This window comes from Schistocerca gregaria, chromosome 3 (assembly GCF_023897955.1).
Source record: "Schistocerca gregaria isolate iqSchGreg1 chromosome 3, iqSchGreg1.2, whole genome shotgun sequence".
Lineage (NCBI taxonomy): Eukaryota > Metazoa > Arthropoda > Insecta > Orthoptera > Acrididae > Schistocerca > Schistocerca gregaria.
Window position 1 is genome coordinate 936,252,801 of NC_064922.1, and position 25,633 is coordinate 936,278,433.

Sequence of the window (25,633 nt, forward strand, 5' to 3'; positions counted from 1 at the left end):
CTTATTTTTTAAAACTTTTATTATCATTTCTGTGTTATTAGTTATGGTTTAAAACTGAAGTAATCAATGAATAAAAAAAGTTTTTCTCATTTTTTAATACACTGTTAACCTTCAAAGTAAACTAACTATTTCATTAAAGTATCAGGAGTCTCACAGCATTCAATGAGAGGAAAGGTTTGGGTTTGGGAACCCTAGCTCTAGACTGGCACTGGTGTTGGGCAGCCTGAATGTGGCAGTAACTTGTGCTTTAATTTTAATTGTAACTCTATGACTCGGTTAGATAGATAGATAGATAGATAGATAGAGAGAGAGAGAGAGAGAGAGAGAGAGAGAGAGAGAGAGAGAGAATATTGCTATTCTAAAAAAGTCATCGAGCTGTAGAGAATTAGTGCTAGCTGTGAGAAGCTGGGGCAGGTCAACAGTTCTCTAAATAAACGAAGATTACAGTTCAACATTCTGTCGATCATGAGGTCATTAGAGATTGAACTCAAGCTCAGGCAGAGCACATCAGACATAGCCTTTCAAGAGAACCATCTCAGTACTCACCTTAAGTGATTTATGGAAATCATGGAAAACCTAAAATTCGGTGATTGAACTGGAATTTGAATTATCAGTCTCCTAAATATGAGTCTTAGTGTCTTACCAGTACACCACCTTACTCATTGTTATTCAGTAGAATTTAATCGAAATCTTAGAAATATGGTACACAAATGAATATTTGTGGAATGCTGTACTTTAAAATGTAGAAGCCATGTACATTAAAATTTCTTTTATTCTTCTCACAGTTGATGAAAACAACTTCAGTTTCAGTTAGTGATCTATTTCATTGGTCAAGGGCCCAATAAAGACTGCATGTATTAGTGTAAAATTGTCACAATTCGTAAGTGGTTTCATCAGCAGAGCTTAAAGCTTGTCAAATGCTCTCTCATAGATTACACAGAAATTCACAAAATATTTTCTTATGTGCTACTGTTCACAGATGACATATCTTTACCAATACAGCATTTTATACTACTTGTATGCCACTATGCTAAAAACCAAAAAGGAGGAGGGTGGGGGGGAGGGAGGAGGGGGGGGAGAGATGGTGAGGAAGGAAGGGAGGGAGGGAAGAAGAAGAAGAAGAAGAGAGAGAGAGAGAGAGAGAGAGAGAGAGAGAGGAGTAATTCATTTATGGAGTAATTATCCAAGGGTATACTGCAGGCAAAGTCTCTTACTGTTATTACAACAATGTACCTAAAGTAACATATGCAGCACAAAAATAATTTCTTGCCAACAATTAATTATTTATCTGTTTCATTCAATGGAAGACCAAGATGTTATTGTTACATTCTTTTATATCCCAATGAGAAACGGAGATGTTTTATGCCAGCAGTTAAATCACTAACATTACACAGAAAGATAATGATACTAGAGTTTTTCATTAATGACAACAAAGACAAACTCATAAGCAGTCAGTTTTGGACTGATCTTTGTGCTTCTCTGTCCTCAGGCACAAACAGCGGTGACACACCATCCCAAAGATGCTTTTTCACTCTGTTATATACATCCCTTGGGACAGTCTTTGTAAATGAATTTTGTTCAAATTTCACATGTTGCTGAGGATCTACACTGACTGTTACACTTCCTACAGCATCCTTTGCCTTTGCAGTTCCTGTCATCACCTCCTTCATTTTTCAAATTTTCACTGTGAGTATGACGGAATAGTCTCACCTAAAACTGCATAAAAAAAAACCAACATTAATCAGCAGACTTAAGACATTGGTATATTGAAGCTAGTATAAACAATAATAATTTTTCTCTATGAATTGTCTGAAATCACTAAGACTCTCCAAATGAAACTTTACATTTAAATAACTTAACAGAGAAAATGCATCATATGATCTCAAGGGTAGTTAGTTAGTCCATGCAGATTGGATCATTTGCAGCTAATCTAGAAAATATGAGCTGCTTAGGCATCTGGACACGAGGAATTAGCATAATCACAAGCTGTAATTTGTCACAGTAATTCTAGGACTAGTCCAGAGGAGTGGATCACAGTAAAAATATCAAGGAGACACTATAAGTATGATAGCTTCAGTCAAGAGATATCAAAAAGCTTCAATGCTATGGAGACTGTGGACAAAAGCATGTGAATAACCCAACACATTCAGATGATTTACCACTCTGGTCATGTATGTACCATGAGATTAGTGTTGCAAACATGTGTATACATACTCACTTCAAAAATGTTGATGTTACAGACAAAAGGATCTTGGAGCAAAGGTTCCATACAGTCCATGAACTTCATTTAAATATATCAGAAAGGAGTTGCTAGCTGATAAAATATATATTCATATTTTGAGGTGGTTGGGATAGATCCTCAGTTCATGGTAACAAAATATGGGGCGATGAATTAAATTGGTTTAAACAATCAAAATATCAATTTCTTGTGTGCATTGTAAAATATGGAATCAGCAATCAATTTTACGCTGACATATAAGAAAGAAAAAGGAATTCACCAGATATAAATTTAGGTTAGGGATATGGTGTTTGTTGCTATGAGGCATAATTGACTTTTCTTCTATAATAGATAATCAATTTTGAAATTATACGACTAGTTGCAACAATAGCTGTCATAAGAAACCAGTCAAGTTAAAACAGCATCCACCATGTCCTACTGATTTCCACTGTTGTCCCTTGGTTTTTCATCAGGTAAATTCTTGAAACAGAGCTTCAGATTAAATACAGTTATAGCTAAAAGAGATGTTTCCCAAAACAAAACACTACAGCTTGCACAGAACCAAGTATCTAAATACAGGAAACTGAAAAGATAAATGGACCATCAGTAGAAATGTTATTAATTATACAGGCATCATATGTAAATCACTGGAGCTGAATGAATGCCCATAGGTGGATAAAAACGAATATCATGCCATTATAGAACCAATACATGAAAAGAGCTTTATATACAAAAATTGATCAAGTTCCAGGACCAACAAGATGATGAACATTGTGTTAATTAACTTTTCATATTTTGCACCACAACAATGGCTGAATGGAGAGTCACTATTTGCAATGACTTAAAAATTGATTAACAGATTTTATTTAGCACTTCAACCACCAAAGTTTTTCACATATCACCATTTTCAGATTTGCAAACTATCAGTTCTCATTCTATCCGTGTTACATAGTAACTTGTCAGTTTAGGAAGTTACATAGCCTTGAGTTCCTTTGACACTAGGAGACTGTTTAGGTCCTAAAGAGACTAGTTAATTTTTAAAGGAAAAGGATTGTTCACAAATCTAAAATGAGACAAACATAAAAAAATCGAAAAAGCTCAAAGTGATATATGTATATAAGTGATAGTAAATTGTTTATCTCATAAATCTGATCAAATGTCAACAGTAAAATATACTGATAAATTAAGTTTGGATCATTAAAAAACTGTATATCAGAAACAGAACAAATTACAGAATCACAATGTTTGCAAAGGGCATATAGAAAGAGCACTGGAAAGAGATTATAAAACAGACACTTTAAACGGAAATTTAACTATTTCCAAAACATATTCCTACAGCACTTTTGAGTTCTGGTTTCCCTAAAATGAAAGTGTAAAAAATTAAAATTAAACAGCAACAGGTAGTGTGGATTAATAATATGTAAGATTAAATTATCTTGTGGCAATAAGAAGAGCACTACCTAATTCAACTGAAAGGCAATGATAGAAAGGTTGACTCTCCTTTCCCTACAGTCTGTTCCAAGAAAAACAGACCCCTCTACTATATACAAAAAATAAAACACAAGAAGACTGAAGTAAAAATAAACCAAAACAATGAGGGAACTTCATTGAGTTCCCAGGTAACAGATGTGGAAGAAATGATAATACAGTGAAATCACTGGTCATCAAATTCACTGATTATTTCTTGGCAGCAACAGGAAATATTATAGCAGCTTTTAATGAACAACTAAGTATACTCTGGTAAACATCACCAACAGCCATTAGTTCAAAAACTGTAAACCCCAAAACTGGTAATTCTTCTGCCTGCTGTGGAATTCCCTGGATATAAATTAAAATGTTAATACTAAATATGAGTTGACAGCTATACCTCCCCCTACATCTATATTAGAAATCACTCAATGAACTTAGGCATATTTCCTTGCTTAAATGTTATGCTTATCTTTAATAGTGGGAGGAAAGAGGTTATTAGAGACAGAGCTTACACTTACAGTGAAGAACAATGACTGTGTTATTTGCAAAGAAAACATTCCAGCATGTGCCTCGTATAATTTAGGGCAAACACATAAACATAAATCTGATGCCTAAATAGGGATTTTAACCACTCTCCTCCTGAATGTGAGTCCATTGTCTTACCATGGAAACATAAAGATATGTGTTTTTAATCATGTAACTAGATCAGACAGACATTATCTTATTCTGAATTCTAGAGAAACTTTTGGAGTGATTTGCTGTAAAATTTATTCCAAGAGCTACCTGTCATATGTTTATTCATTATGTGATTCTACAAATTTATTAAAACTCATCTATATCCACTTTGCAAACCACTGTGAAGTGCAAGACAGAGGATACTTCCCACACTACACAAAACAGGATCTCCTCAAGTCTCATTCAGTGGGAAAGTAGGAAGTATGAGCTGCTTAAATCCTGATGTGTCCACGGTAATTAGTCTAATCCTGTCCCTGTAGGGATGACACACAGGGTGGAGCACAGTAAATTCCTTTTTTCGAATTCACATTGCAGTGGCATTGTTGGTTGAATAGAGGGGAGAGTGGGCGTGGTTTCTAGTGACTAATGGGAGGTTTGTATTCAGTTGCTGTTCAGTTGCGATAATTCAGTGGACACATGAGGAGTGCTCAGTTTTTGTGTTGAAGTGTATTTCTCAAATTCCCACTTGATCATTAAAACCGTGCAGCGTGCTTTTCATTTGCAATTTGCAGTACCCCCATGTGGACGTGTTCCTGCACAGCAATCAATTTTAAATTGGGTAAATGCATTCAGAACAACAGGGGATGTGTCATCTGTACAAAGAGGACCTGAGAGAAGTGTTACAACACCACAAAGTGTCAAACAAGTTAAAGTAGCAGTACTGTAATCTCTGAAATGCTCAGCTTAGAAACACACACTTGCTCTTGGCATTTCTAGATGTTCTCTCCACCAGATTCTTCATAACAAACTGAATTTTCACCCTTATAAAATGTGCATGGTCCAGAAATGGTCAGTACAGGATTATTTAACACGAAGAACATATTATGAAGACCTGCTTGCAACCATACCCCGTGATGCAAATGTGTTCTTTTCTGATGAGGCACATTTTAACCTCAGTGGGTGTGTAAACAAACAGAATATGCAGTACTGGAGTGACACGAACTGTGTGGTGTACCCTATCACAAGTAGGCATCATTGGCCCTAACTTTTTCTAGGAAAATCATCGTGCTGTAACAGTGAATTTGGATCATTACTTAACTATGCTGCAAGAGCTTTTTCAACCGGCTTTCAAGGCAGTGCAATTACAGAATACCTGGTTTCAACAAGACGGTGCCACTGCACACACAGCAGGCATTACCATGAATTTCTTGAGGCAAATGTTTCCTGGAAGGCTTATCTCTCCGATAATTTTTTTCTTTGGTGTTACCTGAAGTCAAAGGTGTATTGTAACTGTCCCAACACTCTGCAAGACCTACAGAACAATACTCAGGCTGAAATTGCAAGAATACCAGAAGACATGCTTGAAAGAGTGCATGAGAATTTCAGAAAATAACTGTGGCAGTGTGTGGATTGTGAAGGTAGACATTTGCCAGATACACTGGTTAAACCATATAATTAGAAACATCCATTATTGTCCAGTAAGATAAGAATAAAAATCTAAGTTTCTAAGTGTTCATATTTTTTTACTTCATTCCCAAATCAGCAATTTACGACACTCCACCTTGTACAGGGGCTGTGATGTATATCTAGACTCCTGACTTAACTGTGGTTCTTTCAACTTTATAAGAAAGCATTTGTGGGAGTGTCTATCTTAAAACACCTGCCTCTAATTTTCCAGATATTTTGGAAATAAATAATTTCACTGAGTGGAAGTGACATCTTGTATTAATTCTGAATATAAATGAAGAAGCTTTATTAGTAGAATTATACGTATTTTTGATATCCAGGATAATTGTTGAGCATATAAAGTTTTAATTATTATGTATGATGATTTATTAGGGGGACAAGTCCTGTTTTGTGTATTTTATTATTTGCATGAGGTATTCCGCCTGGTCTTCATGCTGATAGACAAGAGCTGAGGATGTACTGAGAGTCTTGATGGGGCAAAGTAGTCAAAGCTGGCAAAGAATCTTCTGCACCAGCCATGCTATCAAGGAATACCAATGACCAAAGTTTATATCAATAATGAATATATGCATGTACTCACAGGAAAACAGAAAAAAAACACTTGTTATTTGTCTCCTGTAACAAGATATGTATCATATAATGTATGTTGTATTTAAAGGCGCAATAAAAGCATTAAAAGATCAGAGTTGCCAAGTCCTGGTAGCAGTAAAAATTAAGTTATTCTACAGACAAGAAGAATATTTAATAAGTTAGGAGTTCACAGACTACTCTGGGTTGAAGATCACAATGAGGTAACTTAAAATATAAACAAGCCCTCACAATCTCCATGACAATCTCTCATGGCTCAAACAAACCCGTCACCATTCATGCTGCCTTTCTATGCATCATGTTAGTCCTACTTGGAATGGGTCCCACATGATTGAGTAATATCCAAGGACAAGTTTCAAGGTAGTGCCGTAAGAAAACTACCTTCTAAACTGAATGTATTCTGTCAGTGTCCTGCCAGCAAACCCCAGTCTGCCACCAACTTTTCCTATGACTAAGCCTATGTGACCATTCCACTTCATATCAGTACAAACTGTTAAACCCAGATATTTCTATAAGCTGTCTGACTCCAATGATGACTCATTTATATATAATGCAGCCACAGGATAATACAGTTTTGCATTTTGCAAAGTGCGCAGTTTTATATTTCTGAACATTTAAAGTAAGTTTCCAATCTCTGCACCCATTAAAATGATGTCAAGCTCTTACCAAATATTAGTGCAACATTTTCACATAGTAGTTCATTACAGATAAATCCATCTTCTGCAAAAGCCTGAGGTTACTATTAATACTGTCTGCAAATCATAAATATACTACAAAAACAGCAAGGGTACCAATACTTCTTATCTGACAATGATTCTTGACAAAGTTAGCAAGGCGTGTCCTCCCTACAAATAAATCCTCAAACAATCATAAATTTGGTTTGATACCCTATATCACCATAATGTTGTTAATATGCATTTGTATAATAGTGAGTCATATGCTTTTTGGGAGACAAGAAAAACTGCATCTGACTGATTGCCTTGACCTCATTGCTCCCATGACTTTAAGGATATCAAGTGAAGAAAAAGTTATTTGCATTTGCATGATTCATGTTCTCAGAATGGTAATTCTGTTCAAGACACCTAGTTACATTGAACTCAGAATATGCTCTAAGATCCTGTAACAGACTGGTGTCACAAATCCTGGATCTGCAGATGCTTTGTGCTTTTGAAAACTTCAGTTTCAATTGAGCTTTTCAGTTTCAATTGAGCTTTTCTCATTATTTTATCTGCTTTACAACGTAGATAAAGCAGGTGATAGACTTTGGTTTATTGGAAGAATACTGGGGAAGTACACTCAATCTACAAAGGAAATTACTTACAAACCACTTTTGTGACCGGTTGTAGAGTACTGCGCACGAGCATGGGACCTATACTAGAGACGACTAACAGGGATTCTGGAATATAGACAGAGAAGGGCAGCACGAATCACCACAGGTTTGTTTAATCCACGGGAGAGTGTCACACAGATACTGAAGGACTGAACTGTAAGACTCTTGAAGATAGATGTAAACTATCTGTAGAAAGTGTATTCATAAAGTTTCATGAACCACTTTAAATGATTGCTCTAGGAATATACTACAACTACCTATGTATCACTCACATAGGGATAATAAGGATAAGATTAGAATAATTACTGCATGCACAGAGGCATTGAAACAATCATTCTTCCCATGCTCCATACATGAGTGGAACAGGAAGAGACCCTAATAACTGGTACGTACCTTCTGCCATGCACCTCACAGTGGTTTGCAGCGTGTAGATGTAGCTACTTTGTTTAGTTTATATAGTAGTAGATGTAATAAAGGTTTATCTGTATGCTAAAGTTTTGACAGTCCCCCCCCCCCTCCCCCATGAACCATGGACCTTGCCATTGGTGGGGAGGCTTGTGTGCCTCAGCGATACAGATGGCCGTACCGTAGGTGCAACCACAATGGAGGGGTACCTGTTGTGAGGCCAGACAAACGGATGGTTGCTGAAGAGGGCCAGCAACCTTTTCAGTAGTTGCAGGGGCAACTGTCTGGATGACTGACTGATCTGGGCTTGTAACACTAACCAAAACGGCCTTGCTGTTCTGGTACTGCGAACTGCTGAAATAAAGGGGAAACTACAGCCGTCATTTTTCCTGAGGGCATGCAGCTTTACTGTATGATTAAATGATGATGGCATCCTCTTGGGTAAAATGTTCCGGAGGTAAAATAGTCCCCATTCGGATCTCCGGGTGGGGACTACTCAAGAGGACACTGTTATCAGGAGAAAGAAAACTGGCGTTCTACGGATCGGAGTGTGGAATGTCAGATCCCTTAATTGGGCAGGTCAGTTAGAAAATTTAAAAAGGGAAATGGATAGGTTAAAGTTAGATATAGTGGAAATTAGTGAAGTTCGGTGGCAGGAGGAACAAGACTTCTGGTCATGTGAATACAGGGTTATAAATACAAAATCAAATAGGGGTAATGCAGGAGTAGATTTAATAATGAATAAAAAAGTAGGAGTACGGGTAAGCTACTACAAACAGCATAGTGAACGCATTATTGGGGCCAAGATAGACACGAAGCCCACGCCTACTACAGCAGTACAAGTTTATATGCCAACTAGCTCTGCAGGTGATGAAGAAATTGATGAAATATATGATGAGATAAAAGAAATTATCCAGGTAGTGAAGGGAGATGGAAATTTAATAGTCATGGGTGACTGGAATTCAAGAGTAGGAAAAGGGAGAGAAGGAAACATAGTAGGCGAATATGGATTGTGGCTAAGAAACGAAAGAGGAAGCCGCCTGGTAGAATTTTGCGCAGAGCATAACTTAATCATAACTAAAACTTGGTTTAAGAATCATGAAAGAAGGTTGTATACATAGAAGACCCCTGGAGATACTAAAAGGTATCAGATAGATTATATAATGGTAAGACTCAGATTTAGGAACTAGGTTTTAAATTTTAGTACATTTCCAGGGGCATATGTGGACTCTGACCACAATCTATTGGTTATGAACTGTAGATTAAAACTGAAGAAACTGTAAAAAAGTGGGAATTTAAGGAGATGGGACCTGGATAAACTGAAAGAACCAGAGGTTGTACAGAGTTTCAGGGAGAGCATAAGGGAACAATTGACAGGAATGGGGGAAAGAAATACAGTAGAAAGAGAATGGGTAGCTTTGAGGGATGAAATAGTGAAGGCAGCAGAGGATCAAATAGGTAAAAAGGCGAGGGCTAGTAGAAACCCTTGGCTAACTGAAAAAATATTGAATTTAATTGATGAAAGGAGAAAATATAAAAATGCAGTAAATGAAGCAGGCAAAAAGGAATAGAAACGTCTAAAAAATGAGATCGACAGGAAGTGCGAAATGGCTAAGCAGGGATGGCTAGAGGACAAATGTAAGGATGTAGAGGCTTATCTCACTAGGGGTAAGATAGATACTGCCAACAGGAAAATTAAAGAGACCTTTGGAGAAAGGAGAACCACTTGCTTAAATATCAAGAGCTTTGATGGAAACCCAGTTCTAACCAAAGAAGGAAAAGCAGAAAGGTGGAAGGAGTATATAGAGGGTCTATACAAGGGCGATGTACTTGATGACAATATTATGGAAATGGAAAACGATGTAGATGAAGATGAAATGGGAGATTGATACTGCGTAAAGAGTTTGACAGAGCAATGAAAGACCTCAGTCGAAACAAGGCTCTGGGATTAGACAACATTCCATTAGAACTACTGACGGCCCTGGGCGAGCCAGTCCTGACAAAACTCTACCATCTGGTGAGCAAGATGTATGAGACAGGCGAAATACCCTCAGACTTCAAGAAGAATATGATAATTCCAATCCCAAAGAAAGTAGGTGTGGACAGATATGAAAATTACTGAACTGTCAGTTTAATAAGCCACAGCTGCAAAATACTAACACAAATTCTTTACAGACGAATGGAAAAATGTATAGGAGCTGACCTCGGGGAAGATCAGTTTGTATTCTGTAGAAATGTTGGAACACGAGAGGAAATACTGGCCTTACGACTTATCTTAGAAGAAAGATTAAGGAAAGGCAAACCTACGTTTCTAGCATTTGTAGACTTAGAGAAAGCTTTTGACAATGTTGACTGGAATACTCTCTTTCAAATTCTGAGAGTGGCAGGGGTAAAATACAGGGAGCGAAAGGCTATTTACAATTTGTACAGAAATCAGATGCCAGTTATAAGATTCGAGGGGCATGAAAGGGAAGGAGCGGTTGGGAAGGGAGTGAGACAGGGTTGTAGCCTCTCCCCGGAGTTATTCAATCTGTATATTGAGCAAGCAGTGAAGGAAACAAAAGAAAAATTTGGAGTAGGTATTAAAATCCATGCAGAAGAAATAAAAATGATGAGGTTCGCCGATGACATTGTAATTCTGTCAGAGACAGCAAAGGACTTGGAAGAGCAGTTGAACGGAATGGATAGTGTATTGAAAGGAGGATATAAGATGAACATCAACAAAAGCAAAACGAGAATCATGGAATGTAGTAGAATTAAGTCAGGTGATGCTGAGGGAATTAGATTAAGAAATGAGACACTTAAGTTAGTAAAGGAGTTTTGCTACTTGGGGAGCAAAATAACTGATGATGGTCGAAGTAGAGAGGATATAAAATGTAGACTGGCAATGGCAAGGAAAGCATTTCTGAAGAAGAGAAATTTGTTAACATCGAGTATAGATTTAAGTGTCAGGAAGTCGTTTCTGAAAGTATTTGTATGGAGTGTAGCCATGTATGGAAGTGAAACGTGGACGATAAATAGTTTAGACAAGAAGAGAATAGAAGCTTTCGAAATATGGTGCTATAGAAGAATGCTGAAGATTAGATGGGTAGATCACATAACTAATGAGGAGGTATTAAATAGAATTGGGGAGAAGAGGAGCTTGTGGCACAACTTGACTAGAAGAAGGGATCGGTTGATAGGACATGTTCTGAGACATCGAGGGATCACAAATTTAGTATTGGAGGGCAGTGTGGAGGGTAAAAATTGTAGAGGAAGACCAAGAGATGAATTCACTAAGTAGATTCAGAGAAGGATGCAGGCTGCAGTAGGTACTGGGAGATGAAGAAGCTTGCACAGGATAGAGTAGCATGGAGAGCTGCATAAAACCAGTCTCAGGACTGAGGACCACAACAACAACAACAACAAAGTTTTGATAGACACAAACTAGATCTGACATTTGTTTACTTACAACCCATATACTGAACTTCCATTTACAACTAACTTCGAAAATTCTTTCATGTTTTTACATGTACACAGTCCAGTCACATTAACGTGACCACCTGTGAATAACATGAATAACCATCTTTTTCAGCATGGACATGCAGGACGAGAGTCACCGTGTTTTTGGAAGATACCAACAGGGATGTGGACCCATGTCAACTCCCAGTGCAGTAATTAGCTGTAATATGTTTCTTGGCTGAGGATGTACTGCGTGAACAGCTCGGTTGAGGTGGTTCCACAGATTCTTGATAGGGTTTAAATCTGGGAAGTTTGGTCAGGGGGGCGGGGTGGGGGGGGGGGGGGTTACGGTAAATTTATAAATTTATCCTGGTGCTCTTCAACCCATGCACATACTCTGGAAGCTGTGTACACGCTGCACTGTTCTAGGAGAGGCCATCGTGCTGAGAATAGAACAAACCACACATAGAGGATCATATTTACCAAGGGTAGATTCATAAGTGTGTTGACCCAGTGTGCCTCCAGAATGATGAGATCATCCAAGGAACACCACAAAAACATTCCCCAGACCATAATGCTCCCTCCTCGAGCTTGGACTCTTCCGATGATTGTTGCAAGGCCGTGCACACCAATGACCACCAAAAGCCAGCTTTTGTCAGTCAGTGAGCATCCAGTTGCAGTACTGGCATGCAAATTCCACTCTTTCTCACCCATGAACAGCAGTCAGCATGGGTGCAAGAACCAGGCACCTGCTGTGGAGGTCCATATGCAGCGACATTCACTGAACGACTCATGAGAAGACACTGTCGGTAGACCCTTGTTTCATCTGGGATATCAATTAAGTCAATTACTCAACAGTTGCATGTCTATTGGCATGTAAACATCTCTGCAGCCATCATTCATCCCTGTAGTCTATGGCCCACAGTGCACCACAGCTGCTTCAGTGATGGTTTTGGATAGCACCATTTTGTCATGCACAGTATACTTTAGCTATGACGGCATGTACACAGTTTACAAACTTAAGCATTACAGAAATGTGTCCTCTCTTGGCCTGAAAGCCAACAATCGTGCCCTTTTGGACATCAGGCACCACATTACGACAATGACTGCACTGTTTTCTGCATTCCCTCCCTCGCCCCCTCAACATGCTTTACATACCCTCTGCTTCTGGCACTGCCATCTGTTCTGCCACACAGGTGAAGATATGTTATTTTGTAGTGTGTTTTTGGTTGTTTGCCATAGATCTGACGACAAGTGAAAACTGTGGGAGCTGTTGTAGGAAAGCACGTGATGAGATTCATTGTGAGGATCTAGTAAATGGTTTCACTCAGGTGAATGCTATAGAAATAGCTTTATAATTGCTTTATAGAGGAGCAGGCAAGGAAGAAACAAGGAAAGAGTTGATGAGGATGAAGGAATGCGGAAGGTGGTGGTTGAGCGGTGGCAACCGGTAGGAAATAATCGCAATAATGACTGTGTGGACGATGCGGCCTACTCTACACCTTATTTTAGATCTATATGACGATGTTGTGCTGATTATATTTATATGTTTTGACTATGCCATTATGGCCTTATCACTTTAGGACATGGTGTAAAATAGATTTGAGGATGGTCATTACAGACTGAAACCGGACATTGTCTAAAGAATTCATATTGTGATCAAAGACTGGAATAAAAAAATTTGAATATAGTATATAACAGTGGTACTTGAAGCTCGCAATAGGGATGACTGTGTACCAGGCATATTTCTAGGCCTGATCAAGGGTTTTTACACTGTTGACCATTAAATATTACTAAACAAACTAGAAGCACTAAATATAAGAGGGACAGCTAATGAGTGGTTCCATTCATTCACATGGGTGTTCCACAGACAAGCATATTGAAACCATTCTATTCTTAGTAGCAGTATACACCAGTGATTTTTCAGGCAATATAAGATGAAGAAAAAATTATCTTTGCAGATGACAGCAACATTACAGTCAGAGATAAAATGACATAACTCCCAGATGATGAGGCAAATGAAACCGTTAAGGATATGTACAACTGGGCAGTGTGTAATAGCATGAATTTCAGTTTGAGGAGGAAAACTAACTCTGCTACGTGTAGCATAAATTATAAATATGTAGACTTTGTAGCAAACACACAGCATTTACGAATGAGCATTGATTTTCAGTTGACATGGAGATACTGCCCAAGAGAATGTCATCAAAATGCTTTGTCCTTACGTTCCTGTCATCAATGAGTAACATCAAGTGCTTTGTGGTGACTTACATTCCTACATTTGCTTCATTCTTAGTTACAGTATGAGTTTCTGTTCTGTGGATCAAATGTACAAAATATGGATGCAGTTTTCAAATTGCACGAAATGACCATGCGGATAGTAACTAAAAAATAGTAGTTGGGCTCATTGTCAAAGAATATTTAAAAAGACTGTGTATTCTTGATGTGTCAAGTGACTTCATTTACCAATCTGTTGTGCATGTCAGTTACTATGTCACAAAATGTCATATACATGATCATGGAGCAAGACCCATTTAAGACTTACATCTGTCAAGGGAAAACACGCAAAAAAATTCTGATCAGCATTGCCTTTCAGGGATTAAAATTGTATGATAATTTCCCTAAGGAAATTAAATAGATAACAAAACACCTTTATTTATAAGATTGTCAAAAGCTTACGTCTTAAATATTGCATACTGTGCAGTTAAAGTTTATTTGGAGAATTCAGGATAGAGGTTTGGGGGGGGAAAAAAAAGAGATTGCTGGTGCATGATAATAATGTATCACCATTCTTATGTTAGTCCAGTGAAACTGTCAGAAAAAAAGGTTATACCTTGCAAAAGGTGGGGTAGAAGATTTTATTTTTTTAACTCGTTCATATTATTGGAAAGGTTACAAAACCAAGTTTTGCCAACAAAATTTCTCTATGGAAAACTTTCTGCAGTCAAAAAACTTCGAAAATTTCGGACTTTTTTCAGTTTTCTCAAGATATCTCAGTTTCATTTGCTCCTATCGCTTTAATGTCTATTTTCTTTTTTAAAGAGCACAAAATTCTCTACAAATTTAATTCTTACCATTTTTTTCTACTCCCTGTATCTAAGGCACTACAGCGCGTCAAAAAATACAAATTTTTCGAATTTCGAGCAAAGTGGCAAATTACCTAATTTTTGAACACTGTTATTTCAGTTTCTATTTGTGTAGTATCAACATATTACTCATCATGTTATTCATTGGAATTTACCATCTCACTCTGCTTCAGGGCGAGGACAAACAGCATCATATTCAGTAACTACGAACACATTCATGTCGGATTGCGTGAAGTCTATTTATGTTACAATATGTAATATGAGAGCATGCAGGTGCCGTACATTTTCTACAGTTGACTGACGTTAATGATCAGTTATAAGAAAAAGTATGTAGGAATTGTTCTTTAGCGGACAAAAGCGTATTTATTCTTTGGCGGGCGGAAGGCAGCTATTTGCACACAACAATCAGGGTCCTACAGTTTGGAGTCGCTTCCATTCAGTATATGTTGTGGTGCTGAAAATGAGTGTGTCTGACATGAATTTGTGTTTCATTTGCGAAAAAACTGTGGGGAGTGGTGAACGCAATGTGAAAAAGAAGCCGACCGGTTTGGCTTCAGTCTGGAACCGCGTGACCGCTACGGTCGCAAGTTCGAATCCTGCCTCGGGCATGGATGTGTGTGATGTCCTTAGGTTAGTTAGGTTTAAGTAGTTCTAAGTTCTAGGGGACTGACGACCTCAGATGTCAAGTCCCATAGTGCTTAAAGCCATTTGAACCATTTGTGAAAAAGAAAGGACTGAGCACACTTATCGATTGTAGTGCTAAACACAGGGAGTCTGCCCACACCCGTTTTTTGAAAACGCTCAGTGTTGTGATGTTGCATGAAGCATGCCACAAGAAGTACATTAATGAGAGAATGATAGCAGCTAGCCTTCGACATCCTCAGGAACCAACAGGCGTGCTACCTCGGTCGCAGGAAAAAGGTCAGTTCAATTTCAAAGAGAAATGCTTCTTATTTGCAAAAGGGAATTCTGATGACTTTTTAACCAAGCAGTTAAGATTGCCATATGCCAAACGAAATTTTGTTTACAAAGTAATGAAATTGGAAGTGCGGCCTACTGTATTAGAACAGGCTAAACGACGTGGTGATGAATTTGGTCAACAAGTGATAGAGCGGATTCAAAATGTAAATGATTTGGTTACTGCAGATGGGTGATACCACAGATTTTGCTACACAAAGTTCTCTCACCGTGTTTCAGCTACTCGACAGAATCGAGGTTACCGATCTGCAACACAAGTAGATGAAGACATGGAGGCTATATTTGCCTACCTGGAAACTAATACGTAAGAATGTCAGTTTTCTATGGACGATCTGTTAGAGCAAATACCCACATCACCTCGTCCTGATATTCGAACTGTCAAGGCTTGCCTTTTCCAGAAATATGGTGACGATGTGGTGATAGCTGAAACAGCTTCAAAGCCAGGCACAAGAAGATGCTGACGTTATGATTGTAACATCTGACATTTCAAGAACCAAAGATTTTGGAAGTGTTGTCATTGTAGGAGAAGATATTGACCTGCTTTTGCTCATGACCGGTTTGGGGCAAGGCATTGAAAACTAATTTTTCTTAAAGCCAGGAAGAGGAAATGCAGAAGACAAGTGGTTTTCCACTGCATCTTACAAGTCTGACAGTGAATATATTCTGAACACTCATGCCTTCAGCGGATGTGATGCAACATCCGCTTTTTTTTTGGTCAAGGAAAAATTAAGTGCTGCAATATTGTTGCGAAAAATGAACACCTAACCTCAGCGTTTTGCACCTTCAATAAACCACATGCTACCTGTGAAGAAATAATAACAGCAGGAGAACAGGTTACTATCGCATTGTATAGTGGAGGTGTCAGCAGTTCCCACACACTAGACCATTTGCGGTACCAGCTATTCGCCAAGTCTGCCACAAAAAGCAAACTGAATCTTGCACGGTTGCCACCTACACAAGATGCTGCACAACATCATTCGTTGCTGACTTACCAAGTCCAAAGTTGGATGGGAAACTGGAAACCTCCTGAGAAATGGGGCTGGAATCACAGTGACCATGGTCCAATACCCGTTATAATAAGCCAAGATCCAGCACCTGAAGCATTTCTTCACATTGTTTCATGCTCACGCAAGCTGAACTGTGGCGGAGCGTGCTCCTGCAGAAAAGCGGGTTTGAAATTTTCTTCAATTTGCAAGAAATGTATTGGGGTCAACTATGAAAACGTGCCAAAATTTTTATATGAAGACAGTGAAGAAGATGTTATGGAGGATGTTGAGGAAACCGCTGACGAAATCAATGAACTTGCTGAGGCTGACTCGCTGTTTAAAGAAGAGGTCAATCTGGGATAAACTCTATGTACAGACCCTGAATCCGTAATTCAAAACGTTGGAAGTGATGCTCATACCTGTCTCAAGTGCGCTAAAGTGCAATATTACAAGTATTACACACCCAGAACTGTCAACATTTAGTAACTGACAATGCATTTTAATTGTAATAAAGCTACTTATTTTTAATGTCAACTGTGTGGCCTTTATACACAAGAATAATTACCTACCTAATTAGGTTGCCTATTGCACTAATAATAGTTCAGTTTCCTGAGACAATTTATTTTGTGTGTGTGTGTTTATGTCTCTTAATGATATATTTTTATATTTTTAGTTTACAAATACCAGGGCTGAGGTGGCCCCAAGTGAACTTCAGGTAGTGATGTAAGAATCACAATAGTTGGTTGCCCAGCAATCCTCATGTTGCAGACAGAGAAATTGAATACCTGAAAGTGAGGTGGTAAATTCCCTGAAAGTGAGGTGGTAAATTCAAACATATAGCATGATGTATAATGTATTTATACTACACAAAGAGAAACTGAAAAAATAGTGTTCAAAAATAAGGTATCTTGCCACTATGCTCCAAATTTGAAAAATTGGTTTCTTTGAGGCGCTGTAGCGCCGTAGATACTGGGACTAGAAAATAATTGGTAAGAATCAAATTTGTAGAGAATTTTGTGCTCTTTAAAAAAGAAAATAGACGTTAAAGCGATAGGAGCAAATAAAACTGAGATATCTCGAGAAAACTGAAAAACGTCCGAAATTTTTGAAGTTTTTTGACTGCAGAAAGTTTTCCCAAGAGAAATTTTGTTGGAAAAACTTGGTTTTGTAACCTTTCCAACAATATGAACGAGTTAAAAAAATAAAATCTTCTACCCCACCTTTTGCAAGGTATTTCTGCAATTTGACTGGACTATGTGTTGAACATCTGACTCTCACCGTACGGGAATGCCGATTTTTCACACGTAGGGATGAGATGGTGATGTAATGAATGTGTGGAAGTATGGTTGTGATCCTAAAATCACTGGCAAGTGTATGGGATAGTGTGCAGTGAATGGACTAAATAAACAATGGGTCATTCCATGTCAGTTAAACCAGGGGGCTCATAGTCTCAGATTTGACTGAAACTCGGTACACTAATTCTACCATTTGTGGAACACTCGTGTATGAAGTATTAGTTTCCCCTGCCAATTAGCTCCAGAATTTTGACTTGTGAAAGGAGGTGGCGTGACTCGGACATCTCAACCTGCATCTGGCAATCTATCTTCAGACCCAACTTCAGGTCTTAATAACTTTGGAGCTATTCCACACAGTCTAATGAAATTTTTTACAACCCAGTAACATCCATTTAGAGACCAAATTTCCAAAATGTGATTAAATAAATGTAATACGTTAAAAGGCACTTATCGTAGATACAAAAATTTGAAAAATTACCTGGAAAACATGGATTTCAAAGTGCGGTACCACAAAAGTGACAAGTGGTATCCAAGCCAAATTGCACACACTGCATAAGTAGACCATAATGATATATATCTCAAAAATTCAGCATGTTATTGCAAGACATTTGGAGTGATGTGGCCACTGTTCCACAGCACAATTTTGTAAAAACACATCGTAAACTGTTCTGCCTCTTCTTATCATCTCCCACAACTGTTTAATCACTAAGCAACAACATATAGACAGATTAACACAACCTATCACTAATGTTTACTGCACCTTAACTGCTAAAAACCAGTCGATTGTGCTTCAAATAGAAGTTCTCCCACACTTTAGCTACTGTACTCTGTACATTGAGTGGCAAATTGTACTGTCTTCCAGACACTGTGGTAGGAACTGTACCTGTCACAAGAATATGTTCAAAAGGAATCCAACACCTGTCTGCCAAACGTGGCCAACGAAATGATCTTGCTGGTCCTGCTGGTGCCATGAAGTTCATAAATACATCACCTTCTGCTGCACAGCACTCTGCAACACATCCTAAGTGCCATTTGTCATCATAAAAAGCAATAACATAGCAACCTGGTTGTATGTTGCTGCTTTTACTTCTGAATCCCGAGTCAGACACACTGTGAAGACCCAAGTTGTGCATGAACCTATGGTTATATCTGGACAGTCTGCTCATCTGCACATTGTCAGAGTCTGCTGGAGAGAAGTGATGATGGATCCTTGTGCCTGCAACAGTTTTAACATGTTCTAGTCTGCTTTTTATCAATTCTTCGACTGATTTCACCTCATCTTTCGAAACATAGAATGATTGTATGCCAGAGATATTTTTCTGTACCCAGGTAAATAATTGAAGGGGTGTTACAATGTGACCTTCTGTAGGGTGCTGCAGACTAGCTCGTGCTTAATGGTAGCACCAATACCATCACATACATTTTTACCACGACTTGTTGCGAAAAAATTCCATTCTGTGTGAATCTGAAAATCTAGGTAATGCATGCATAATTTTTTGAGATTTTTACAGTTTTTGTACTGACTAGCTGCCCCATCACTGAAGCATTTCGCAAAATGTATGTGAGGCAGCTTGTTTTTCACATATGCCATGACAGTGAAAATGTGGGCATAAACCGCAATGGCATCATGAATTAAACGGTCATTAAAAACGCACAGGTTCATGACAGACACATCATTTCATTCACCTCTAGAGTAAATCACAAATGGTTTGAGAGTTGCATGACTGTTGTCCCAATGATATCCTTGGATGGCATCTTGAACTATAAATGCATAATTTTCGGAAAAGTCTAGTCTTACTATAATTTCTTCTTTTTTCGAACTATCCTTACAAAGCTTGTGATAAGCCAATTGTGCTGTTGCTGTGAAGCTGTGTGTGGTTAGTTCGTCCGTTTTTGGACAACACGTTTCAACAAAAGCTTCCACTTTACTTTGCTTTGTTTCAAAACTTGTGCAATCGATGTGTGTCCATTGTTTATAAGAAACAAGTTCATCGTCATCCATAAGTAGTTCACTATACAGTTTGTTATTCATGTGTTCTGCAAGATTTGCCTTACAAGGACACTTTTCACACCCGTGTATCATGCACTGGTAGGAACTGATGTCACACACTAGCAGCTTCATTGCACCTTTGTAATCCAGACCAGAATCCTTTATAGCGGCAAACATCAACTTAGCATTTTGATGGATCTCACATACACAAACATTGTGTGTGCCCCTTGCACTTACAGGCACAACCCATTTTGGTTGGAAAAAAGATGATGAACCTACTTTGGCATTGGGATACTTTTCCTTGAATTCTACTTATAGTTCTGATATGTTGCATAGCAACAGTCTTTTTTGTATCTGTACACGTAAATTTCCCATTTTCACCGTTACATAGTCTTTTTTTCCAGGCATTATTCGGCTGTAGTCATTATTTTCATAAAACTCACGACACTAGTACCTTTATTTCTGAACTCAATTGCTTACCCTGAGCCTTCTGAAGTTGTGGAAGCACTCCTTGGGTTGCTTTTATTTTCCTAGCTTGCTTTACCATTTATGTAGAAACATTGAATTCCTTTGCAGTGTAGTCAATAGACCAGTTGGAGGGTGCAAGGGTTAGAATAGCTAGGCCTACTTTTTTCTGGCGTGTGGATATGGCACATTTTTCTTTCAAATCATGCACAATTTTGTCCAAATCAGAGCATTTCTGGCATGATTTATGTTCCTTTGGAGCAGATAGTTCTTCCTCTTCCACCATTAGTGTGTCAGCTATTTTGTGTTTTAATTCCATTTGAGCTTCTTGTAGTTTACTTCTCCCATAGCTGGGCCTGACTCTTTTCCTAACTTTGTGTGTCTTCATGGGAGACAAACTAAGAGCAGTCACTGAAGTATTTAATTGCTCATCCGCTGTGGTTGTAGATGGCTGATACTCTTCATCACTGTCATGTAAATTATCAGAATATTCTTCATTTTTTAGCAGTGTAAAACAACTGGAACATAACTTTTGTCCTGTTTTCATGTTAAGTCCCATGCACTGATTCACTTTCAATACTGATTTTGTAGCAATTTCTCTGAGGCTACACTTAATTGTCTTGTTATGAATACGAAATGGATCAAAACAGCTTCTTTGTAGGAAAGAATACTTATACAGAAACACTTTCATATGATGATAACAAACACTAAAGTTTCCTGGAACTGTACTTACTGTGCCCATAGGGTTTATCCCGGATCTCCACAGCAACAAATCTTGGTCCGATTTATCCAGATCATACAGTACAAAGCGAATGTCACATTTTGTTCCATATATTGTTTTATGGCATTCAGATGCTTGTGCTCTACCAATACTGCAACTTGTTTGGACAAAAGCACCACTAGTACACTCTTCTGCCTCCTTGCTGACTTTCCAAAACAGTACTGACCAGTCTGAACTAGAATCTTAAAAATATGAGTAACCTGTAATTGTTGCTTGTTTCCTTTGTTGTTCCTAACAATGACTAATTCTGTCCCTGAAAACTACCATTGTTTAACTTCTGTTGCCCAATGGTTCCCAAAAATTGCTGCAGCTTTATTTGAAACAAATTGTCTGCATCATACTATTAGTTGCTAGATCATGTTAAAAGAAATGTAACCAAATACACCTCTGTCAACTTTTATTGTACACAAATGCCTTCCAATAATAAGTTGAAATTTTGCCATATTATATTGTGGTCTACTTATGCAGTGTTTGAAATTTGGCTTGGATTCCACTTGTCCCTTTTGTGCTAGCACACTTAGAAAATCCATGTTTTTCAGGTAACTTTTCAAATTTTTGTATTTTCGTGTGCATGTAACTCTGTTTGTGTGACTGATATGTGCAAGATGAGTTGTGTGTGTGTTTAGACCACATTACCAGTCTCATCATTAATCAACAGAGTGGATTCGCCCAAGCCAGGCTAGCCAGACATATGCTGGAAGCACCGCTTTAATGCACTCAGTTCCATGGCAGGTCTTTCAGTACAACTAACTGATATAACCGGTTTCTTCAGCAAGATCACGCCGCCAACCACCTGTAACTACTATCTTCCCGGCCTCTATACATATTTCTCAGATATGACTTATGTTTACCATATTAAACTTAGCGATCCTATAATACTAAATCGCTCTTTGGAAAACTACAGAACTGATACTGATATTATCCACCAATGTGAAAGAAGAACTTTCCAGAATAATTCTCTCATCCACGTGACAACAGCCTAATGTTTGATTTCGAATGTCGACATAAAATTATGACATAAACTGCGAGCAGAAATATCTGTACGTATCTACAGGTTACAAAATACGTCGAATGAATAGACATTTTAGATCACGACGAGTACATCACAGCTTTACACTTTCTGATCTACACTACAGGTTTTAACTTTTTTGGTCCTTCAACTGTTTATAGCGTTTCTGTGATACAAACATTACAAATACCTTCATATTCTCGGACGGAACTGGGAGGTAACATGCAGTATACTGACTCGAGCACATTTTATTGCCATTGTTAAGCTAAAGCAAAAACATCCCGGTTACATACATTACTTTATCAATAGACGAAGTTTTATTTACAGAAAGCTCCTAGTAATAATATTACATACCTCAGCATACTTAGTTTGTTTACAAAAACAACGCCTTTGTTTGTTGTGATCATCTGATCAGTTGACAAGCTGTGTCATCTATTCTCAACAGATGGGTTGTGAATCTTTGGGATTCAGCTCTGTGCTTCATAAGTCATCTTTGGTTTGTTGGGGAAGCTGCTGTGGGGTGAAGTGGACAAACTCCTGCATCGTCGAATAAAATATTGTTTTTAATTTTAAACATTCATATTGCCCATTTGCTACCGCAGAAACGGAATATTAAGCTACTATTGCGGACGATAGCGGTTTTACTCGCTATCTAAATACTTTTTGGCAAGTTTTATAGTGGTTTGTGAAACTGTGATAAACCATATTTTCAGTCATAAAGCGTGTGGTTCATTGTTAACGCGACGGTAAACAGAAATGTCATCGTACCCAATTAAAGGTTATTCGGAAGGAGCAGTAAATCAGAAGCCAACCGGTAAGAGAAACATTGTTATATGAAAAATAAATAAATCGCATTCCCAAATAGATCCAAGTACTGGCTAATGAATGTGCCTTCATTATTTCCTAAAGGCCCGTCATTCGACAAAAGCAAAGAATGGCAGATGGAATTATTGATGGAGAAACTGCGCACCAAATCAAGCCAGTTCAAATCCTTCGTCGAATGTGCGAAGGCGGTGCGTATGGCACTATTGGTAAGTTGTATATAAATATTTTGTTAGCTTATAATGAAGAAATGTCATCCACGCTACCAACTTTATTTTAAAATTTGACAGGGAATGTCTTGTTTGATAGTTTATGGATAAATAGACATATCAGTTCCCAACGACTAACTCGTGAATCGAGGAAACACCTCTGCCCATGTATCTATTAATGTGTTACTGGCAATCCTGCCATCCAGCAGCAAAGAACCAAGCAAGCTTTAGGTCAAGTAAGATGTTAATTAGTTAAAGCTGCAGACAATTCAAAATGTTAATATTTAAGTTTTCTTGTTTTTGCAGAATTTTGATAAATTCCTTTTGAAATAATTCTGAATGTTGTTTATGACGATTGCCTCAAATATAATAATGCTGAAGACAAGCTTTTCTCACAGCTGGCACAAAAACGAATTTGTGTTCTGCATTGTTGCACTTACTTGGACAGTGCTGCACTCAAATATCTTTTTGCTGATGATGGTTGAGGCTATCTAAAAATTTTCTGCACGATACGCCCAACAACGTTCTGACCAGTACTAGTCATTTTTATGTAACTGAGCTAATTAATAATGTTCTCACATCTAGTGGGGCATTACTTACTGAAAGAAAATATTACCAGTCAGCATGCTTTGATGCTGATGTTGGGTCTCATAACATGATCATTCAACTAATTTTACCTTATGTTTATTTGTAGTCATCTTCTAGTCACCTTTTTTTCTAGAAAATGTTGTTTTACAAATTACCTGCGCCAAAAGATAATTGATGATAAGTGCCAGCTATTCCACAAAAGCCTGTATACAAAGGAATATATTACAGCTCCCTTCATATCACTCACATAGGGCCAGATTAGACTAATTACAGCATACACTGAAGCATTCTTCCCGCACTCCATACACAATACGGAACACGTAAAAATGATTATATGTAGTTCAATGGGAAATACTCTGTGGTTTGCAGAGCCTGGAGATAGATGTAGCTCACAGTGTGTAACACGGCATTGCAGCTTTTAATAACAGACAGGCTGATTCAGCAACATCTACAGAGTTTTTTGAGCAGATTGAAATATTTTAACTCAAGTACAAGACCATGCTCCATCAGAATTTGGACCCAGTAGCACCTCAACGATGATAAGATGGCAAGGAGTACATTTGCTGTATATTGGACATTTTTTTGAATTTGATAGTGATAACATCAAAAATGAATTGAAGACCAACTGAGATAGCTAATATGTACAGTTTCTTCTTGACTGCTAGCAAAACAGTGAGGTATGACACTGTGTTTGTTTATGGTTTCTATGCATGTACACCAGGCGGTATGCAAGCATTTCTTTTTGGGGGATGCTGATGAGCTTAACACATCTTTTGCCCTGTTTGTGATTGCCACAAAAACATAAAGATTTGGATGTTCCATGAGTTGTTTTTGTGATAATTCATTATGATATGGAATGTGCCAATACTGCAGTTGTGGAATTATGTTTTATTCATCTCATGACATAATTTGCAATCCATGTGGTTTGTGGACAGGGGACATGTCAAAAATGTATAATACTACTACAATGAATTTTACACTAATAAATAATAGCATTAAAATAAATAATAACACTATAAGGATATTTCTTGGTGTATGTAACACATTGCGTCCAGCTCAGATTTCCATTTTGTTCTGCATGAACTCATCCACTGAGTAATAATATTTCAGTGTCTGTGCCTCATATAGCTTTCTCTTAAGTGGAACTGTATTCATCTGCATTAACTTGTTCCCTTTTAATTTATTACAAATTTTTATTCCCATGTTGACTTACAACAGTATTTCCTTCGATGTCAATTTTTGAAATTTCTTGGTTGCAGGCTTCAACACCTAACTCAGATTTAATGGCTGGCCACACAGGCTAATTTTAAATTACAAAAATAAGACAAAGGCTGTTATTAGCCAGTTGTTTTGCTGCTTTGATAACTCATTTAAATATGATTTTATAGAGTCTAACATATTCAACGAAATCAATGTCCGCCTCCAGTAGCTGAGTGGTCAGCGCGACATACTGTCAATCCTAAGGGCCCCGGTTCGATTCCTGGCTGGGTCGGAGATTTTCTCCGCTCAGGGGCTGGTTGTTGTGTTGTCCTAATCATCATTATTTCATCCCTATTGACGCGCAAGTCACCAAAGTGGCGTCAAATTGAAAGACTTCCATCAGGCGAGCGGTCTACCCAACAGGAGGCCCCCGTCACACGCTATTATTATTATTATTATTGTTATTAAATCAATATATTTATTATATTGTAATTCTCTGTGTAGTTGCCTTTTCATTACACTGGAAATTTTTATGCTCTACCACTTTAATTTATCTGTGATTTTATTGCTGCAGAGTCTGGTGGAAATGTTTCATTAAAGGCACCAAGAAAACTGTTTAGGAATTTCTCA

At 37.9% G+C, this 25,633-nt stretch overlaps 1 protein-coding gene and 1 long non-coding RNA gene across 3 annotated transcripts in view; one reads left to right on the forward strand and one right to left on the reverse strand.

Annotated features, from left to right (window-relative positions):
• Positions 1–754: 754 nt before the first annotated feature.
• Positions 755–22,638, reverse strand: LOC126355843 (uncharacterized). The gene is made up of 2 exons (XR_007565541.1): positions 22,539–22,638; positions 755–1,716 (listed from the first exon to the last, which is right to left on the reverse strand). It is a non-coding gene; the product is annotated as an uncharacterized LOC126355843 (long non-coding RNA).
• Positions 22,639–22,685: 47 nt separating this feature from the next.
• Positions 22,686–25,633, forward strand: part of LOC126355836 (mediator of RNA polymerase II transcription subunit 1) — a 168,864-nt gene continuing 165,916 nt past the window's right edge. Inside the window, exons 1-2 of one of the 2 annotated variants that reach the window (XM_050006289.1) lie at positions 22,686–22,998; positions 23,094–23,215. In XM_050006289.1, the coding sequence (XP_049862246.1) occupies positions 22,941–22,998; positions 23,094–23,215 (180 nt within the window). In that variant the 5' untranslated portion in view covers positions 22,686–22,940. The remainder of the gene's footprint in view (positions 22,999–23,093; positions 23,216–25,633) is intronic. The other variant, XM_050006288.1, reaches the window with a different exon arrangement.